Source organism: Xiphophorus hellerii, chromosome 24 (assembly GCF_003331165.1).
Source record: "Xiphophorus hellerii strain 12219 chromosome 24, Xiphophorus_hellerii-4.1, whole genome shotgun sequence".
Taxonomy (NCBI): Eukaryota; Metazoa; Chordata; class Actinopteri; order Cyprinodontiformes; family Poeciliidae; genus Xiphophorus; species Xiphophorus hellerii.
Genome location: NC_045695.1, coordinates 9,165,551 through 9,185,924, shown reverse-complemented (window position 1 = coordinate 9,185,924; position 20,374 = coordinate 9,165,551). Strand labels below are relative to the sequence as shown.

Here is a 20,374-nt window from a genome sequence, read left to right as displayed (position 1 = left end):
GATGAGAATAGTGATATTCAAATCATTTGCACTGGGGTTTTAAGCTGCACTTTCTCTAAAATCTTTGTTCAGAAAAATGGTAGAAATTATTGTTTTAAACATTTTAAAACCGAATGATGTTTCCGTCTCTTCCCAGGACAATAAGATGGGGGGGAAAAAAAGCACTACGGTTCTTAAGTTCTTGTCTTTGCCACATTCAAACTTAATGTCAAGTAGCAGTCCATTAAATCGTCTTTGGGGAGCTGAGCTGAATAGGAGATTTGCAGTAAATTATACATCAACTGCAGGGTGACATCACCTCCAAAAACAGAAGCATATTCATCTCTATGCAAAAGGTTATGTCCTTTTTGCTGCATGCTCTGACTGTAATCATTGTCAAAAGAATGCACTACACAGGAATAGGAACTAAAAATGGTCTACATAAGTAAAAATAAAAATACTTTGTAAAGGAAAAATACAACTATTGTTACTGGTTCAATTTAGGGTGAAGCTAAAAGAAAAGTAGTATCTTCAATCTATAAAAAAGAGAGAGAAAAAAATTAACCATGAAAGTTTTATGTGACCTATTTGAGTCAGTCATTAAAAACATCTTGTTTTGCACCATTTTCCCCCAAACATCGCATTCTTAACTGAGGTTGTCAAATAGTAACTCAACAGGAGAAAAAAAAATCAAAAGGGAATATTTTGCTAATTGAAAATTAATTTTCCCAAAATTTTTTACTTCTTGTAAAAGCAACAACAGCAAATTCATTGTTTCTCTACTTTAAACACCCTAAAACCCCATCACTGTCTCTCATGCTTAATACCACATGGCCAACCTCCTCTTTGTTGACTTGTGAAAGCCTATCTGAAGTTTAACTTTTCTTTCTAGCCACATAGAAAACACACATTTTAAATCTGCCTTAAGTAAGCAAATTATGATTGAATTGTTTTGGGACTGGATTAAGTGTCTTCCTTTTTTGGAAATCAAAATGTGCTCACCATACCATAGATGAGGGCCGAAAGGTAAACTGGTAACCACTAAATTGAGAGCTTTGCTTATTGGTTCACCTCTTTCTTCACCTCTTTTTGTGACAGAGACTGACCCCCGACCCAGAGGGGGCAGTCCATCTTCCTCTGATCGAGAATCATGTTCACAGACTTCAGGCTGACTCTCATCCTGACCGCTTGACACAGCAGTGAACCGCTAGAGTGCACACTTGAGATTTCTAAGACTAACGAAAGAGAAAAATACTTTGTTATAATTAGACATTCTCTCAATCATACTTACTACCTAACACAGTAACAAGCTATTCTTGCTTTGTTGTTTTGGAACGTCTCCTTTGTTCAACATTGTTCACTTATGTCCTGAATTATTTTTCAACAACAGGAACAAATTAAGACATACAATATTTGGATAACACAAAGGGTCATGCTAATCCATGTGGTATGTTGTAATAACGTCGTCATGCCGATGTTCTCCACTCAGCCTTGTTTAGTACTCTGTTTGCTAGGCAGTTTAATTGGTGAAGGACTTCAAGTCTTCCTCCAGTGACCTAATTACCCCAATTAAATTCGCAACTCTCTCCGAAAACAGATCATCTCCAAATGATGTCTGAATTTCACAAACAGTTTAACCGAGGTTGATGTGGGGAACATGGTTTCTCTTCAGTTTGGTTTAACCAGCTTTATATAGTGGAAAATAATATCTTTAAGGTGATGGGGAGGGGAGGGGGGAGGAGGGAGATAGGGACTGGTGGATGATCCTAAATTGTGTTAATACACAGAGAAGTGGAAAAGTTTGAACACCCCACACAATATTCAGGGGTTTTTTTTACATATATTTTGTCACTTATTTCTTGAAAAAACTCGATTTTCTCATTAAGCAAAAATACATAAGCAAAACTATGTTTTCAAACTAACCCCAGCCCCTATCAGTCAATGACAATGATGTGAGAAATGTTTAAATCACTCTTCACTTTTAGCTGCGAGATGTTTGCAGTTTTTTTTTTCATGTACAATATTTCTATAAGATTAGGAGTTTGAGCTTTGACTTGGCCCACGTCTTTTCATCTTTAAATTCTTAGTAGTTACTTGGTGATGCTGCAGGATCCAGTTATTGCTTTTCAAAGAATGTCTCATATTTTCCTCATCAACCCTCCTCTGATACATGGTTTAATTTGTGGTGGATTACAGGATGGTGAACTGGCGGGGTTACATCAAAGCATCCCCAAATCGTGACACTTCCATCTTCATGCTTCAATAGTTGAATCGAGGTTCTTGCAGTCTGATTGCTGTGGGGGAAACTTGCTCAGACAACCAGGATCAATTTCTTTTGATACCTTTCTAAATCCTTCACCAGATTCATTGGTTGTTACTGTCTTGTTTCTGAAGACCATCTGAATCTCACCATGGCTTTCAAGAGTCACAAACCCCATCAACAAGAACATATCAGATTCTCCTGAATACAACTTATATTATCCTATTTATGAGGAAAAATAGTTCTAATAAGGAAACCTTGTAATGCTGTGAACCAAATCTTTCTTTATTGAAAAGTGAGACTGTTATGACGGGTTGTTTATTTCTTAATTAAAGTCTAACAGATCCAGGCCTACATTTGAGTGTTCTCCTGGAATCGTTGCTTTGCTAATTAGCAGAGGTTCAAGACCAATCTTTTTACTTCAAGTAAACGTGAAAGAAAGAGCAAGTCATCAGAGGAAGCCTTTAGCTTGTATTTTCCTTTTAATTTGAAATAATCTTATGCTATTTTAAAAACATGTTCCAAATGTAATGCAGATACTGCAAAGTTGTTTTTACACTTTTAATACCTCTGGGAGGGAAATCTATTCTCAACCCTAACATACATATTTGTGAATTTTAATTTATCACTCTTCTGGGGCTCACTGGCAGGTCACATAAGATGTAGAGACATCAGTTGTTAATGATGGAATATTTTGCTTTTGCTTATTTGCATGTCCTATGGCTAGAGATGTTGTATGTTTTTGTAGTTTAAACAACAAATTTACTTTAATGTGCATTTCCACACAGTTGAAACCATTTTAGCACTTCTGCAGAAGCTAATAGCTACAGTCTCCCTTGTTTTCACTTTTGGGGATCCATCCAGTTGGGTAAGGTGTTGGCTGCTTTGCAAACACCAGTCAGTGGTGTGTCAGGTAGCATTGAGCTTATGTATTTCAGCTTTCAAAGCTGCATTTCCTTTCTAATATTTTAGATATGCTCTATGAAAGAATCCCCAAATAATTTGGAGTTGCATTCCACAGAAAAATCTGTGAATACTTAGACTGAGACAAAATGTAAAAACCTATCCAAAATTATTTTTAAGCTAATTACAGATTGAACTGTTTGTCTCTATGCATCTGTGACTGTTTCCAAAGAGTTGCTTATCTGAATGGGCTTCATAGAGTTGTAAAGAAATCCAAAAGGAGGGGCTTGCCCAGGTCTCCATCCATGCAATGATTGCAACAGAGTGTGTCACTCACATTGGAAACTGACTTGAAAAACTATAATCAGGAAAAAGAAATTCAATGCCTGGTACGCTTTACAAAGCTACACACTAACTGCTTGATTGAGTTGAGGGCATTTTGAGCAAGCAAACCATGAATGGAGGGAGGGAATCAATGAAGTGTTTGTCCACTTCCTTACTCATTAAGGAACTTCCATTCACATCAGGATCTATATATGACAAAGAAAGCTCACAAGTGCACAGTTTCAGTCCGAGAAGGCTGTCCTTTCTCCCCCCTTGAAGCCCTCCCCTTATCGAAATTCGCCTCACAGAGTCACTGTGCCAGAGGCCAAAGTCTTGACAGGGGTGGCCCAGTGAGGGGGAAATCAAACGAGTCCCTTTTCACTGTCAGGTTGGTGGACAGGGGGGCCTGCTTACCTACAAGTCCTCAGTTTCTTTTAAACCTTTTCTCGAGGAGAACAGCAAGGCTTGGCTACTGTTCGCATCTCAAGGGATTTAGATTTATCTTTTCAAATATAGATGTGGATCACATTTGAAAAAAACTGTGGATGAGCAACACTTTTAGTTTTTTTTTTTTTTTCAAACAATCATTAAATAAAGACTCATTAGATTGAGTCAATGTACATTTCAAAATAAAGCAGAATATAATTGTGACTTATTTTATGTGCTGATTTTTGGATTGTTCTCATCAGCCTTTGAAATTTTAAGGGGTGTATTGAGGTTTTAGCACAGCGTTTCATTTCTGTTGCCAGTGAGCGTATACTTGGTGGCAGGTCGTGCATAACTTCTGTGCATAATTAAATACACAGCAGTCAGCATGTTTTTGTCTGGACTCTTAAATTATTGCACGTTGTTCTTAGAATAGTTTTTTCTGCATTTTTATGAAACACTGATGACTACAATTTAGTCTTCTTTGGGCATTTCAGCATCAATTTATTTTATTTTTTCAAAGAAATTAACATATTTCCTGCTCTTGCTTTCATATATTATTTCAGAGCATTTTCAGACTCCTCTGTAAAGGTTTTCCTGCCGTGAATATTCCTGTTAAGGACGTCCAAAATTATCATTTTTATGCTTAAACATTCATCTGCGTAAAAGTTCAGGTAAATTATGTTGAAATTCATCGGCATTAATTCACTTACCTTTATAGTTTTTTTTAAGGCTGACAGATAATTCTTCAAACTGGAATTGATGCAGAAAAACATTTATTTCTGAAGAATTATGTGATTTAATGTCTAAACTATTTAACAAACTCACATCTGGTGCATTTTATATAGATTGCAAAACTGCTAGGCTGACATTCTCTGTTTTAATATGACTAGATAGTTTGGCTTGCACCATATTTTCAGCACCACCAAGTGTCTGTACTTGGAAAGGTTTCACTAAACTTATGAGTTTGCTCTTTTCTAGCCCAGGATGATTAAACTACATTCCCCAATTCATCTGCATGTTTTTGTTTTGTCTCAGAGCCATGCTAGACATCACTGTAGAAGCTTTATGTTGGGTTAATGTTGAGGAAATTGGGCTTCATAAAAATTATTCAAGTTATTCTGGAATTAAAGTGCACAGAATGTTTATCTCGTCAAGTTAAATTTGCATTAGAAACCCCTCTTATCAGATTTCTGTTGGGGTTGGAGCACCTGGATGCTGGAAATGTTGGGGTCGCACCTGTTACAAACTCCAACTCGTCTGTTATAGAATTGTTAGCTATGAAAATGTTTACCACTTTTTGTTTTTAACTAATGCATCATTTCTTTTGAATGTTGAGCTGAGACTTTCGAGACTCCGATAAAGATTTCAGTGTAACGCAGAAACTAAATATCAAGATGAAGAAAAATAGAGCATCTTGTCATGTTTTCGTTTCAAAATAATATATTTTTTGGAACAAATGGGTCCTTTGAAAACATTAGAAGCAGAAAACCGGAGTGAAAGAATTAGCCTGTTTGAGTCTATAATTTAAACATGACCTGTAATCCATTTATTTTTCATTTGACCGCATGCTTCCAAGCCAGCTGGTGTTTATTTTGATGGGAGCTCGTTTTATATCCGGTACAGATCGGTGTAACTTGCGAAACATTGATGTACAGATCCAGCTGCACGCTGGTGGTGAGGGAGAGGAGAGACCGAGTCTTGTCTCTTTTTTTCTGCCCTTCACTTCAGAATTTGGCGCTCCTGTGGTCGCGCTTGAAGCTCAGCTCATCTGCGCGGAGCTGCGAGCGTCCAAGCTCCTGCTTTTAACTGGATAATCAATATTTATTTATTTTTTTTGCTCTGCATTCATTTATTTTTCTTTCGCAACCAGTTTTCATAATTCCCCTGTCATGATTCGCTTCATTTTCTTCTTTGCTGTTGTTTGAAAGTGACTGGCTGCAGGGGGGTTTTGCGCTCCAGTTTGCGCCAGCGGGGACTGGCAATATGTAATTTTGGGGAAAGACGCCGCGGTTTTTGGGAAAAGTGGAATATTCCCCCCCTTGAACAGCCGCTTCTAGTTTACTTTGTGGAGCAGAAGAGATTCTGATACACAGTGATGGTCTGAGGTTATTACAACTAACTGCAGAGCGGATTCTATCATTTTGGAAACTGCTTGTGGGTAAGTTTGATTAATGATTCCTCTTTTCTGTTGCCAAAGTTGTACTGAATCCTCTCTGGGTACGTGCAGGAATAAGATGCCGTGTCCAGTTAATTTTGCATTGACGCTAGCCATCCAATGCTGCAAATCTGCATCAGTTACCAGTTGATTGTTTTTTGTTAGAGTGGAATCCTGGTCTCCTTATATGCGGCAGCGTTAATAAATGTTTGAGGAGAGCACATCTCTCTCCGAGTTACGCATGAATCTCGGTGTCTGTTTTTGCGTTCGTTGCGGACTGGAACGGCTGCAGTACGGCGGTGCAGCTGGACTGCTGAAGTCACACACACGCACAAAAAAAATTCATTAGAGAAAAAAAAAATCTGAGCGCACATCGATCTGTGTAAGAGCAATTTTACGCATCATTTTGTTTCCGTTGTAATTGTGTAATATTGCGTGCAATCGCAAAGGGTTTTTGTGCGTCAGCAGCGCGCGTGATTGTGTGGTGGGTAAATAGGAGGCGAGAAGATCCCGAGCTCCGTTTGCTTAAATCATTTCTGCAGAGTGATCGCTTCTTCTCAATTGCATTCCCTCTCTTCTCCCTCTGCTTGGACTGATGATGGATTATGATTGTCCATATGGACGCTAGAGTCACCCCTCCACCTCTGGCTCTAATCAGATTAGCGTTTGCCAGTTGAACATATTTGGGAATCAGCAAGTGACACTGATGCAAAGTTAAATCCTTCTCTTATCTACTAGAAACGAGTTATAGAGGGTGCTGTAGCCCTGCAAGTTGCTGCAAGTGTCACCATTTTATCAGAGAACCTCTGCAGAGATTTTACAATAAAATCTCTAACTTCACATTAACTTCTTTTTTTCTCCTTGTTGTTCTCTGCTTGAACTTTTGGACACTTACAGCATTAAAATCAATTTGAGTTCTCCATGTTATTTTTATGACTTATTTATTCATTTCTAAACCCCGGGTGAAGCTTGGCTGCAGCATCGCCCAGCATCACATGAATTAATAGGTCTGTGGCAGCAGCCACTTAACAGCAGCCCTGCAGCTACATATTGAGCTGAGTCGAGTGCTCTTATACAGAAATTGATTTAGACAGAGATTATGTCATCTGGCACTGGCTCTTCCCCCCTCACCCCTGTATTCTTACAGGTTAAGTTTATTCTCTGAATTCCTCTTCTGTTTAAACCTGATGAAGTTTAAACTACAAAACCATGTGAAGTTCTGAGCCATGGTCACCTCTCATTAATTTGAGCTACAGTGCCTTGCAGAACTATTCATAACCCTCAAGAGTCGATGTGGATTTTTTTTTGGGTGATTATGAGCTATACCAACACAAAATAATAGTTTTCAGAAGTTTTTGCTTCTGAAAGGTGTAGCATGTGTTTCCACCCCTTTACGCTGATCAACAGCTTCAGCAGTGAAGTGCACACATTGCAACTAAATACAGGGCAATCATTAAATGAAAAGCCTATTGTAGGCTGAAGAAGACTTAAAACTGAGGTAAAGGTTCCCCTTCCCACAGCACGACAGTCACAAACATGTTGTCTGAGAATCATCTTGTCAAAGTTTAAACCCAAATCCAATTGGTATTCTGTGGCAAGACTGAGAAAAAGAAGTTTGCAGATGTGCTCAATCCAGTCTGTTGGGAGTTGAGCTACTTTGCAAAGAATAATTGGTAAAAAGTTTTTTGTCTCATACCCCAAACGATCGGCATCTGGAGAAGCAAGAAAAGGCTGTTCTATAAATCTTTGGCAAAGCTGGGTTCAGACAGAAGTGTACGCTTGTAATATTTTGATTTATGAATTCAGAAAACTATAAGTTTCGTTTTACTTTAAATACAATTTGCTTTGATATATGCAAAAAAGTAGTGAAGTTTGTGTTTGCTGCAAGACAACTTGTAGCAGAAACTTTTGGGGGAAAGTAATTCCCAAAACGTCTTTCTGCCACTAATGCAACACTTAACGAATTGTGCTTAAGTGATATGTACATGAATGCTGTCTCACTATCTAAACACAATTTTAACTCACATAAACTTCACGTTCCAAACTACCTTAAAAAAACAACATTCATAAGCATCTTGACCTCATTCAGCTTGCATTGTTCTGTCTGGTGGACAGAAGAATGTAAAAGCATCCCACAATTGTTCTGCCCCTGTCTTGATTGATGCTTTTAATTTTCAAGGAGCTGTCACCTAGGCCCATTGGCCTTGGGTTTGCAATCAAGGCACCAGACAGTCACAGGCTTTCAAATGAAAGAGTTCATTAATGTGGTGGGAAATAAGGCTTGTCTCATTGTGGAATATTGGCTCAGTGTGAGGAGTGATTGGCGCAATTGGTGTGGATTTGTGAGCAAGATGGTCAGAGAGGAAGTTGAGATCCGGCTACTTCAATCATGGCTGTTAAATGACATTAATATGACTCGAGGGGAAGATGGGAAAACCCACAAGGCAACTGTGTGTGTATGTATGTGAGAGAGAGAAAGCATGTGGATGTGTGTGCTAGTATCCCAAATGTATTGACCCTGTGCATCTCTCACTGCTTGCTTGGCACTGCTGAGCAGAGTTATTGGCTGTTGTGAAATCAGAGCATTAGAAGCTGCGGACGACATGCATAACAGGCGTGCTCAGTTAAATCTTTCGAAAATCCAATTCCTCTGAAGATGAGATTCCTCTTTCTCCATGCCTTGTTCCATTTTCCGTCGCAATCATTGGGCATCGATCTGATCCAGACTCATTTATTTTTGTTGCAGCCATCATGTCAGGAATTGATAAGAGTGGTAGAGCCGATAAATAACAATATATCTTTGCATGTGGCTTCTCTCCTTCAAAAGAATCATTACAGGAAATAAAGTGGATTTTTTTTATTTTTATCAGGTGCCTGTAGGCTTTCTTACTTTATGAAGCAGTAGGAAGGTCAAAAAAGTAGAATAACTGGAGAGTATATATAGATTTCTGCGATATTGCTCACCACCCAGATTGATATGACCTGTGGGGCTACATCTACAATATTTTCATCTGTCGTATTTATTATACTGAAAAGTGCATTAGCTTACATGCTACTAGTTTTGTAAGAAGAGTAATGCAATATTTTTCATAAACCTTTCAAATTTTTGGGCTATTTTTGGGCTTTATTTGAACTTTTTTGTGCGTCTAGTTATTGACGATACAGAGTATAATGCTTCATAGTTGCAAGTTTTGATTGTCTTCTGTAGAGTTAAGAGTAAATTTAGGAAAATCATTTCCTTTTATGGGTTTTATGTTTACAAAGGACTTTGTATGCTTTAGAGAAGTTGGTTATGCGACTTTAACCAGTTACTACTGCAACTGGTGAGCATGGTTGTTGGCATACAAGTGAAATATGTTATAGTCATATTTATATACATTGTGTCTTTATCAAGTCTCCACACAGGTGGATACTGTATATGTGTCCAGTGGTCTGAATCCACACACTCACACTCTTACCTTTAAGGATAAATGTATTTTCTCTGCAAAAGTTTCTTAAATTTCTTCTTGTTCAGTCAACGTTTATGTTTTGTAAAATTTCCATAAAACAAAAAATCAGTTAGCATAGTTTAGTCAATACAAACTGACTTTCTGCATCTTGTAAAAGCTACATAATATTTACTGCTCTCTCGGTGGACGCCAGTGTTTGAATGACTCAACTCCTTTATGAATTTCAATCATGAGTTAATGCTTGAATTGAGTCAGGCCTTAAGCCTCTGTAAATGGAAGTCCAGGCTGTATAGAAAAATAAATGGCCTTAAATTGACCCTCCCCCATACACTTTGAGTAAGTTGAGCTACCTGTGCTTCTTTTACTGCTATTATTCAGCAAAGACACATCAAAGAATAGTCTTCCTTACAAATCATCTTCAGGCTGCCCTTTGTTCCCCTTTTTTTAAGACCTCGATGGGAGTGCCTGCATGTAGGGAAACGAGTACGACTGAGCATCTGCTGCTGTGGTGCCGGTTTTATTTACTTTCGGGATGTAATGGCATTTCAGTTCTAACCGAACGTTGCTTAATAACTTCATAAAGTGATGGTAATGGCATCATTTTCAGCTGTCTCTTTCCGTTGCTCATCGGTGCTTTGTGTAATTTAAGTAGTGCTGGTGGATGGCCATGGCGTAAAGTGGATCAAAGTAAAATACCATTGTATGCTTTATTTTTGTGTTCGTTGCATCATAAAATAAAATGACTTGGGGTTCGGCTACAGAGTTGTAAGTGCTAAAACTCAAATGTTATAGGCAGTTGTTGTAGAGGGAAACAATAGAGAGTACAATAAGGTACTGATGTTGAAATCTCTAAAATGGCCATCTGCGGGCAACCTCACTTTATATTCTTCTTTGCTGCGGGCAACTTATGTTTGCCATCAAACTATTCCCTGCTTTAATCTGTAGTGCAAAGAGGAGACCATTACCTCCATGTAGGAGAACAAAAATGTTATCTTCATCCTTTGTTTTTAACACCGCCGTCATAGTGCCACGTCTGGAGGTGATCCTTTCCGACCCTTTCAGCTTACAAAGATGAAGTCGATGTGTTTTTAGATGTTAGCTTCACCAGAGAAGTGGATAGAGGATGGAAATTGCATGCCAGGGGAAACGAGATGAACAAATTTTCCTCCCATTTCCCCTTCTCTCTCCATCACATCAGTGCTTACTCATTCATGAAGCCTGGGTTCTGACATTCCATACATTGATGTGGAGATATTTTCTTTTTCTTTAAAATGCTATTCGGAAGGAAGAAAAAAAAGCCAGTCAACATTATTCAGGAGAACAGAGGAGGAAACATTCTGTGTTCAGGTCATAATCACAGCCAAAAGAATCTGTATTCACATTCTGACCTGAGTTAATCAGACAATTCAAGATAGCCTTGGACATATTCATTTACAATAGCCTCCATAAGGGCCTTTGGGTTTTCACTGAATGAAAAGGCTCACACTATTACATTCAGCATTTACTCAAATGGGAACTATGAGCATGCTCTGTTTGCATACTCCATTAATACACACTGAGAGAGTCTACACCAAATTCTCCTCTTGAAGCCAGGCAGGGGCATAAATAGAACAGCTACATCAAGGGATTAATAGTGAGTGAAATCAAGGAGCGCTTCATTAGCAGTTCTTCATTTGTCATTAGCTACTTCACACGAGACCTGGGGCAACATAGGATTTACAGCTAATTTTCTACATACCTTTCAGCATGCCTTCAGACTGAGATGAGGCCGTAAACGTGATCACAACAAAGACCAAAGATGATGAAAATGGTTTTATTTGCTTGCCTTTGCTTTATGCATTATCAGTTTCTAAAGGTAAAGCATGAAAGTACTTAAGTGTCCTAAGGTATTCATAACAGGTGGTGATCCATCTCTACACAAAAATTTATTTTTTTTTTATCTCCAAAAGCAGTTCATTTGATATTTTTGGGGGCCCACCCCCCAGATTTTTTATTTAGTTAATAAAAAAAATAAAATCAATCATAAGTATTCAATAAATGATCAATGATGAATGACCTCTCTTTGGGTTTATTTGTGGTATAGTTGATACTCTGGTGTCCTATTATTACCGTTCAACAACAACAAAAGAGAAAAAACCTTTATAATAGTTTTTAAAATAAAGTCAAATTTAACATTTTTATTATTCACCTAAAAATTATACTTTCTCATGAAGAATCAGTTCAATTGACATTTGGTATATAAAGACAACGTATTCATACCACTGACAATTTAGGTTTAATCTCCTTTTTTACTAGCATGTTTCTTTATTCTTAATATTATTAGGAAGTAATATTAACATTTTGGAGCAGCCCAGCAAGAATTTTTTTTAATTTTTTTTATTGATACTCCTTCTGCATTGTTTCATTATCTTGAGAGATTCACATCTCATTTCCTATTGGAAACAAACTTATTTGTTGAAAGAAAATCTAAATCTTATACGAATGATTTTGATCTTAAATGTCTGTTGTATGATTGCCTTCTACTAATCTCCAGATGAATCAGGACAACACATAATATTCTGATTTACTTGAACTACAGTAGTTATTATTTTTGAGGAAACGGTGTAGCAAGTTGCAACTGGAATCCATGGACTCTGATGGGAACATATTCATTCGCTATTGGTAATCTGGATTACACTAACAACAATAGAGCTGCTGTCTGTTATCATGCAAACCATGGGTTCTTCTTATAATGTCCAAAAAGTATGACTTCTGCTAACATCTTCTCTGGAGTCTTTTTATTCTTTTTAGTGGTTATTTTGGAGAAGATTGAGACTACTTTGGCACAGTCTTTGGCTATAACCTCTTCTCTGCATAATTGTCCTACATCCACCATCTTAAATTTAAATTTAGTTGTGCTTTATTCGTGCATAATGACATTAAAAGGAATTCTACAGTATGTTGCTTCCACCACAATGTGATAACACTTTTCATTTTTGTTTTTCTTCTTTTAGCTTTGTTTCCCCTGAATTCATTGGTAGGCTGGGGCTTCCTATCTGAACCAAAACACAGCAACTCATGGAATAATCCAGACCCCAGCTTGGCGAATGGTAGCAATAATTTTATGCTGCAGAAAACTTTTATTGCATCAGAGCTGCAGGGGTGCCTTTTCCCCCCTGTCCTGGACCAGACCCACAGAGAGAGACTCTCAACAGGGTTCATGATTTATAGGCCACTTTACGGGAAGGGCCCGGGGACGCAGCATTTCTTGTCCTCGGATATTGAATCTCTGCTTCCTGGCGTGGGGTGTGGGTCATCTGTTATTGTGTGCAAACTTATTTGCATTGCACAATTTGAGCTTGTCATAGCTCTTAAATTTGTTTTTACTTTCAGAGTTTGTTGGTTTCAGACATGTAAGAAGGATAGTCAAGGGGAAAATCTGCATGGAAGACAAATGGCTTTCACATTCTGGATTTGTGGATCTACAATTATACATAATTTTGACATATTATAACAAGTGCTAGCATTATGCTCTGGTCTCCTTTTTCTACATAAAGAACTTATATTTACTCATAAAAAGAACCTTCCTTGCAATATCAACCATTTAACGGCAATTTGCAAAGTGCATTACATAAAATTAAATCGAAAATCTCTATACACAAATGAGCCATTTGACTTAAAAAAACAGCAAGATAAATATTTGATGGCATTAAAAATTGTAGTAGCATGTGTGTAGGTGTTGTTTCATAGCTTGTGTTAATAATCTAACAATCCTCTTTCATCCTTCCTTCCTTAATCAGCTAACCATTCTGCTACTTAGCAGAAAAGAACTTTCTGCTGAAATGTTTACCTGGGTGTATTGCTTCATTTTGTGGGTCTTTACTCTTTACACTTAATGGCTTAAAAGCATTTATATGAGGCGTTTTAAAGCTAGCAATTAATGTCTTTAATTTAAGAGTAGCTGCAGAGCTGAATAAATGTCGGCTGTTGTATTTCTTTTAACTGAAATATGTTGCCAAGGAAATCTTCTTCTGCTGTTATCCTGTAAAATATGCAGTGTTTTTTAAGTCAGAGCCTCTTGAAGACTTTGATGCTCTCTACTGCATAGCATTAGCATACCGTAGAGCTAGCTGGAGACTCATCGGTTCAGCAGCAGATCAGTCTCAATGTCACAGATGTAAATTTAGGTGCCGAGTAAAAATGTGTGTAAGAGGTTGTGTGTGGGAGAGATAAAGAAAAAAAACACTGCAGTCTGTGAATATTAATCACCACCATTGGAAGTCTCCACCTAAACTTGACTAGTTTTGAGTGTATAGAGCATTTCTATGAAATGTACCTGCTATGTTTGGATCTGGTCGATGTTGGACCTCAGAGGGCTGCGGTATGAAATTTTACAATCTGATTTAGCAGCAGCTGTGGTAAATTTCCCTTCCAGTGCCATCACATCAAACCTGCTCTTCTGGTTTTTGAGAATGTGTTTTTTGGGCTGTGCAAAAAGAAAAATAAAAGATGAAAAAGACGTAATCCATACCACTCAGTTTACCAGTTCCGTTAACTTTATGTACTAATCATGTACTTGAATCTTATTTTTATTTAAATTTTTGCTCTTAATTATGCCTTTGAACCATTAATTTTAGTGTAAAATCATTATTACATTTATCTTTTATAATTAATATCAAAGTTTTGATCTGTTGTGGATTTTCTCAAAACACACTTTTGTTGCCTTTGACGACTTTCTGTCATAGTTTTGGATATTTGCCCATTTTTCTCAGCTGAATTTGAAGAGCTCATTTAAATCTGTTGGTTTCCAGGCAGATGTCCACCTTTTACACACTCAATACTTTTTATATATAGTGTTTTTGTAGCTTTCTGAAGACTATAAATGTTACCCTGTTGACAGAAGGTTGTGTGTGTTTGGAATCATTGTCATGTTGACACTGTCATCCTTCCAATTAATCTACACAGTTTCTGCAATGTGAGTACAGTCTTAATATACTTAAAAGTCTCAGTTTGAGTCATCAAAACATACTTGCCATTGCGTCCAATCTGCTGAATCATTTTCTTGGCTTTTCATAAAAGATTTCTGTAGGTGGTATCTGGGTTACTTGTGTGGGCATTTTCAAATTTAGCTTGAATTTGACTATTTTAGGGGTGCCACATGACCCAGGGGTAGAGCAGGTGCATCATATACAGAGGCTACAGTCTTTAACACACTTGTCCCAGGTTTCAGACCTGGCCCATTTACTGCATTTCGTCCCCTTCTCTCTTGGTTTACCTGCTAAACAGTAAATGTCAATAGAGCCACAAAAACCTCTAGAAAAATGTGACTATTGTGGAACAGATGATTCTTTCCGGTATTGCACGCCTGAAATCCATGTTTGGTCAAATCCACTCTTGGTGAACCGTGACACCAAGCTTCCAGCAGCTCCTGATTCATGGCAGGCTTAGGCGTTTGTGTTTATTCATCCTGTGTTGATTTTATTTGCTTTCACCTGTAATATCCAGAGAGCCTCGTTCCTCTAATGTCATCCTTGTCTCGTCACTGTGCAGGGTAAAAGATTTAGTTGGCATGCAGCTCAACCACAAACGAATTACAAATATTGGCTTCAGATAAAGTAAGTATAAATTACCTTAGATCACATTATCAGTTTTTATTTTTTTTACTATTCTTTTGGCTATTTATGCTCTTTAAACTTACATTACGGTTTATCTTACAGTTGTTAAGCGTTAGGGATTTCCTGATTGTGTCCTTGGCTTTATAAACATTACAAACTGGACTTTGAAACAACATTCAGTCAATTTGGTAAGGTGGTCAATTTGCCATTGAAATATATGGAGCTTCACAGTACATTGTATTACAGTGGACAACCCAATATCAACATGTCCAATATTGCAATCAGAAAGTACTGCTAGAATGTAATATTTTGAAAGTTGGTATTATTAAGGTTCTTTGCATTCATGCCTTGCCTATCACTTATCTAATTGGCCATTTGCATTGACTTTCACTGCCCACATTTTGATATATACTTTGGTGAACAAGATGACAAAGCTGACAGAAAATGGCGAAGACAACATGATGATGAGAAACAAAGAAAAATACAATTTGGGTTAATCTAAATTTTTGACACAAGTATCACAAGGTCTTGTCATTCTAATTGTGCTCTGGCAACAATTTGTGGTGAGAATTTGTTGTTGGATGCTTAACCTACCTTATCTTCATGTTTTAAAGTCACCAGTTGCAATACTCAACTACTGTAGAGGACATTTTTGAAAGCTGTTTTGTTCGTACCCTGATATTGGGTATGAACAAAACATACCTAATATGTTTATGTGTAGACACATTGCAGCAATGTGTCCACACACCATAGTCATTTCTTTTTCAATAGTGTAAAGTGCTTACCATTTAAAAGGAAAAGCCTGTCCACATGCTAGGTCAAAGAATTATTCAAATAAATACAATTCTGACAATTTTAGAATTAAACACATTAAAATATGTCTGATTCTCATATTTTTTTCTAATTTTTCTCTTTGCAAGAGTCAAGAACATGGAGGCTTGTGGTTGCTGGGTTATTAGATAATCTAAAATGGAATAATTCAGCGAGGAGAGCACAGACTTGTGTGGGTGGGTGTGCGTCAGCCAAGGGTATGAGGGCTTAAGAAGTGTTTTTCACAAATAGAAATGTTAACTCGCCAAGCAGAGTACATATCAATTTTTCTGCCTGAAGGTAGGAGGAAGGAGACACAAAGGTGACACAGGGAAGAGGGAAAGGGGTGTAATGACAGAGATGGAGAGATGGTATATTCATACTGAGACTTACATAGAGTTACCATTACTTTTGCCTTATGCAAGTTGATGCATAACGCCTATAACAATTCTCGCATTTTTGAACAATTGCTATTGTAGTTGAGGCTCCATATCAAATATTTGTGTTTTTTAGTGTAAAGGACATCTTGTTGCTAGTTATCTGTTTGGACAGGAGAGGAAATTTGTTATCCTACATAAACCTTGGAAGGACAGTTATTGACTAAGACTTTGATCCTTAAATAAGATTTTGATGAGTTTGAGTTCCTAAATTAATGTCAAAAATGGCCGGAATCTATACGTGTTGTATGATTAAATGCTCACCACTGCACCTAAATATTTGAAAAAGGTTTTGCGTAAAACGGACAACATTCACACTAATTAGTTTCCTGCTCAGACCTGCATATTGTCTTTACCTTGGCAAGCTACACCTGAAGGACAAAGATGATTTGTGAATAACTTTGCTCTCATTAAGTCATAATTTCATACCTTTGTTACAAGGCAGGACATTGGAAAGGTTTTTGAGTACAGCTACCGAAGGTGGACAGTTCTGCTGGATTCATATAGAATACTGTACTAATAGGGATATACAAAAAATAAATAGCCAGGCCTTTTTAGCTCAGTTCTTTTCCACTCTAGTGTTGGCATTATGTACATTATTACCATTACAAATAGGTAATTATGTAATTTCTTCCTTTTGAAATGCAGGTTTGTGGAGGCAACATTTGCATTGCTGTTTTTCAAGTCACCCGAAAGAGCTTATATGGAAATAATCTGTTAATATTTCCTTCTGTCTGTTTATACTTTATTTTTGATATCTAGTTAACAGAAGATATGCTGATATGCTGTTCAGGGTACGCAGATTTAAAAAAAAGTGAGTAGGAGAGATCTGAAATAAGATCTGTAAAAAAACAGAATCTCAATTTCCATTTGGCAGGATGCAGTAAATAGAGCCTCAGTGGTAGAGTGGTGGAAATGTTTGAGAGTGAAGACGGGATGCGTTTCCAGGGCTAACTCCTTGCCGTCAAGGGGCTGAGAGAGTGTCCCATTTCTCTTACCACGTCGTCCTCAAAGATAATTGAATTTTGGATGAATCCGTCTTGGAGGAAAAACTGTCTGGAAAAAGGAGAAGGTGGATGCTTTAAAAAAATATAAAAACACTCAAAGAATGAGAGGCAGGTGACAGGTCCATCTTTGAAGACGGACCATTGAGTTGGCTGACATGACAAGCTATTATAAACACTTTTTATTTTTAAGATCTAATACTTCAGTGTCTTTTCGTCAATTGTTTCTAGAAGGAAGAAAACACACTTTTTATATGCTTTAATTTTTATCCCTTATAACACAAGATACAAACCAGAGAAACACCAAGCAGAAGAGATGTCATCTCCCATCTGTTTGAAATCAACTAAAGTTGCTTTCAAAATGGAAAAAGAATAATAATAAAGTTAGGATTTTGGTGTCACAGTGACTGCATTTCTGAGAATGTATTAGTTTTATGATGCAAGAACTGATGACAGTGGGGCTTTGAGGAGGAGAAACTGCCTATGTCGCAATCTTTGGCAGCTGGCCACTTTCACATAACTCAGTTTCTCAAGGGCTGTTTTCTGATGCAGCATTGTGAAATCTATGTGGAGTACCTTTGTGATGCCTGAAATGCCAGTGGAAGTGTCCTTGTAAATTACATGGACATCCCAATGTGCTTAACATGTCCCTAGTTCTTCAACAAGGAGCTAAACAAGAGCTATACAGTCAGTTGGTGTGTTGTGAAGAGAAAGTGACAACTCTGTTGCCTCTGGGAAACATTTACAGTTCGGTAAAAGTTGTTTTTATCTTTTTCCTCATTTTTTTTCGGTACATATATAGTAGCAAAGCTATTAACCAAACACCTGGCGCATGCATGTTGCAGCTGCAGCAGAGCTTCTTGAGATTACTCTTGTGTTTTCATTAGACACAGTGCCCTTCAGGTTCATCCTCAAAGCAGCTAAAAATACTTGTATAGTGTGTGATCAACACTTTTGTTCTTTCTTTGCTTATATGTTTTTGAAAGCATACACACAAAAATAACTAGCTCCCTGTTTCTGTTTCATAAGTCTGAACAAATTACTATATTTCGCTTGGCCTTTCCTTTACCAGTTTTTGGATGGTCTGACATAGATAAACGATGCATCGAATTGCTCAGAGTCAAAACTGAACAAAAACTTGAAATTGATTAAAAAAAAAAAAAATGGTCAGAGATTTTCACCAACCATTGAGAGAACAATATGTTGCTGAAAATTGAATAAAGAAGGACATTACTTGTAGAGAGCAGGCTGTTATGTATGTGTGTATGTGTTTTAGCATTTTCCAACAAATACCATGTTGTGAGAACCCACAACTCCTTATGTGACCCAAAGCCTGGGCTCCTTGAGGAGAAGTTGTGTTTATGGGTTAGATTAAGGACTAATGTGTGAATTAAGTTTAGGTTGGGTTTAGGATACCACCACCATGCTTGCATCACTTGGTTCAATGTTCTTTGGTTTGACAGTTTAAATCATTGCCTCCAAACATTTGCCTTATCTTTGTTCTCAAAGAGCTCAGTCTTTGGGTTGTCCTGCCATAATACATTAACTAATCCATGTTGGAAGTTGCAAGTTTACCAACATGTCATTTGTCTGCGCAATCTGAGTACAAATTGATAGAAAACTTGTTGTTTTGTAAAGATTGGTACTTGCGTCCCATCAGTTCCCTCATCTGTTGAAATTGCACAGTTAGTTGTGGCCTCTACAAGTTTTTAAATGATAGCGACTTTTATTATTACTTTTTTCATTGACTTGGCTTGTATCTAGAACAAAGTTTTGCCTTTTATCATCACGGTTATCGTCACATCAGGCTAGACATGTTCACTGGGTTATTCTCAGTATGCTTTCCCTTACAATAACAATAATAAAGACAAGCCATAATCAGCACCTGATTATGTCATGTCAGTTCAGAGTGGAGTTGTTGGTTGTTACAAACAGCAAAGCCAGGTTTGCCTTGAGACAGATTATTCTTGATGCCAGTGTCATCGACGGTCTTGGCCTGTTTGTGAACAGACAGTAAGTCTCTGCTCGCATTAAAATAAAAATAAAGGCAGTTGCATAAAATTTGTACATAAAGATGCCTGAGCTTTTTTCCTCCTTTCTCTGGCCGACCTGGAGATTTTGTGAGTTCTGAGTGTGTAGCTTTGATTAAGCTGTCAGAACCCTTTCTCATCTTTTTATGTTTACCCGGTGTCCGTGTGGAATGATAACTCTCACCTCTGTTTCCCTTTAGGACTGTTAAAAAATGAAAGCTTCCATCCCTCTTCTGATCCTGCTTCATGCGCTTGTGGTCCATTGCCTGAAAGTTGTGTCAAAGAGAGGTTCTGGTAAGTCGCAGCTCCTTTTTATTACTTCATTTTTTAACACAAAGAAGTACAAGTCTGCTTTCAATATCCAACAATTTAGCATCACATGTATGGGTTATTTTGCTTTGATTTAATAAAGTAAGTTACATTTTCTACTAAATTTCTACTTAAGTTGCAGCTGTTGTGCTTGTAAGCATTAAAGTCTGAGAGTAGGTTTATATTAATGCATCCCTCTTCTCTCCAGATGCTGGAATTATTACTTTAAGTGAGATAGATGAAAAGCAGAGGAACATCCACATTTGCAAACACAAAGCGAATCTTTTTTTTTCCCGTTTATTTTCTTCTTCCATCCAGTGACTGCTTGCGTCTGGGTTTTTTGCCCATGCATATTAGGCACAGGTGCAGGAATGGCCCGAGGCTCATCAAAGGATTTTTTTTTCTGCTTTCCCAGCAGAAGCCCCGATGGGCTATCTCTTGCGAAGCTTCACGAGCCATTGCCTGGAGCAAGGATTTGAATCGTGTCCACTGATAAATGAACACCCCATTTGAGCCAGACCCCCATCCTTTGTTCCTTCCCTTTTTAGATTGTACAGCTTTATTAGAAGTCATGCTGGTTGCAAGTTAGAGAGCTGCTGTTTGAAATGGGTTTTGGGCAATGAAAGGTGTATTGAAACTGGTTTATTTTTATTTTTCTGGAGCAGAAAGAGAGAGCACAACCAGAATGAGC

The 20,374-nt window shown here is 37.6% G+C and overlaps 1 protein-coding gene across 2 annotated transcripts in view; it reads left to right on the top strand.

The window, feature by feature from the left end:
* The first annotated feature begins 5,579 nt into the window (after window positions 1-5,579).
* Window positions 5,580-20,374, top strand: part of LOC116716085 (interleukin-1 receptor accessory protein-like 1) — a 216,519-nt gene continuing 201,724 nt past the window's right edge. For both annotated transcript variants that reach the window (XM_032556868.1, XM_032556867.1), the window contains exons 1-2: window positions 5,580-6,053; window positions 19,575-19,668. In XM_032556868.1, the coding sequence (XP_032412759.1) occupies window positions 19,587-19,668 (82 nt within the window). In that variant the 5' untranslated portion in view covers window positions 5,580-6,053; window positions 19,575-19,586. The remainder of the gene's footprint in view (window positions 6,054-19,574; window positions 19,669-20,374) is intronic.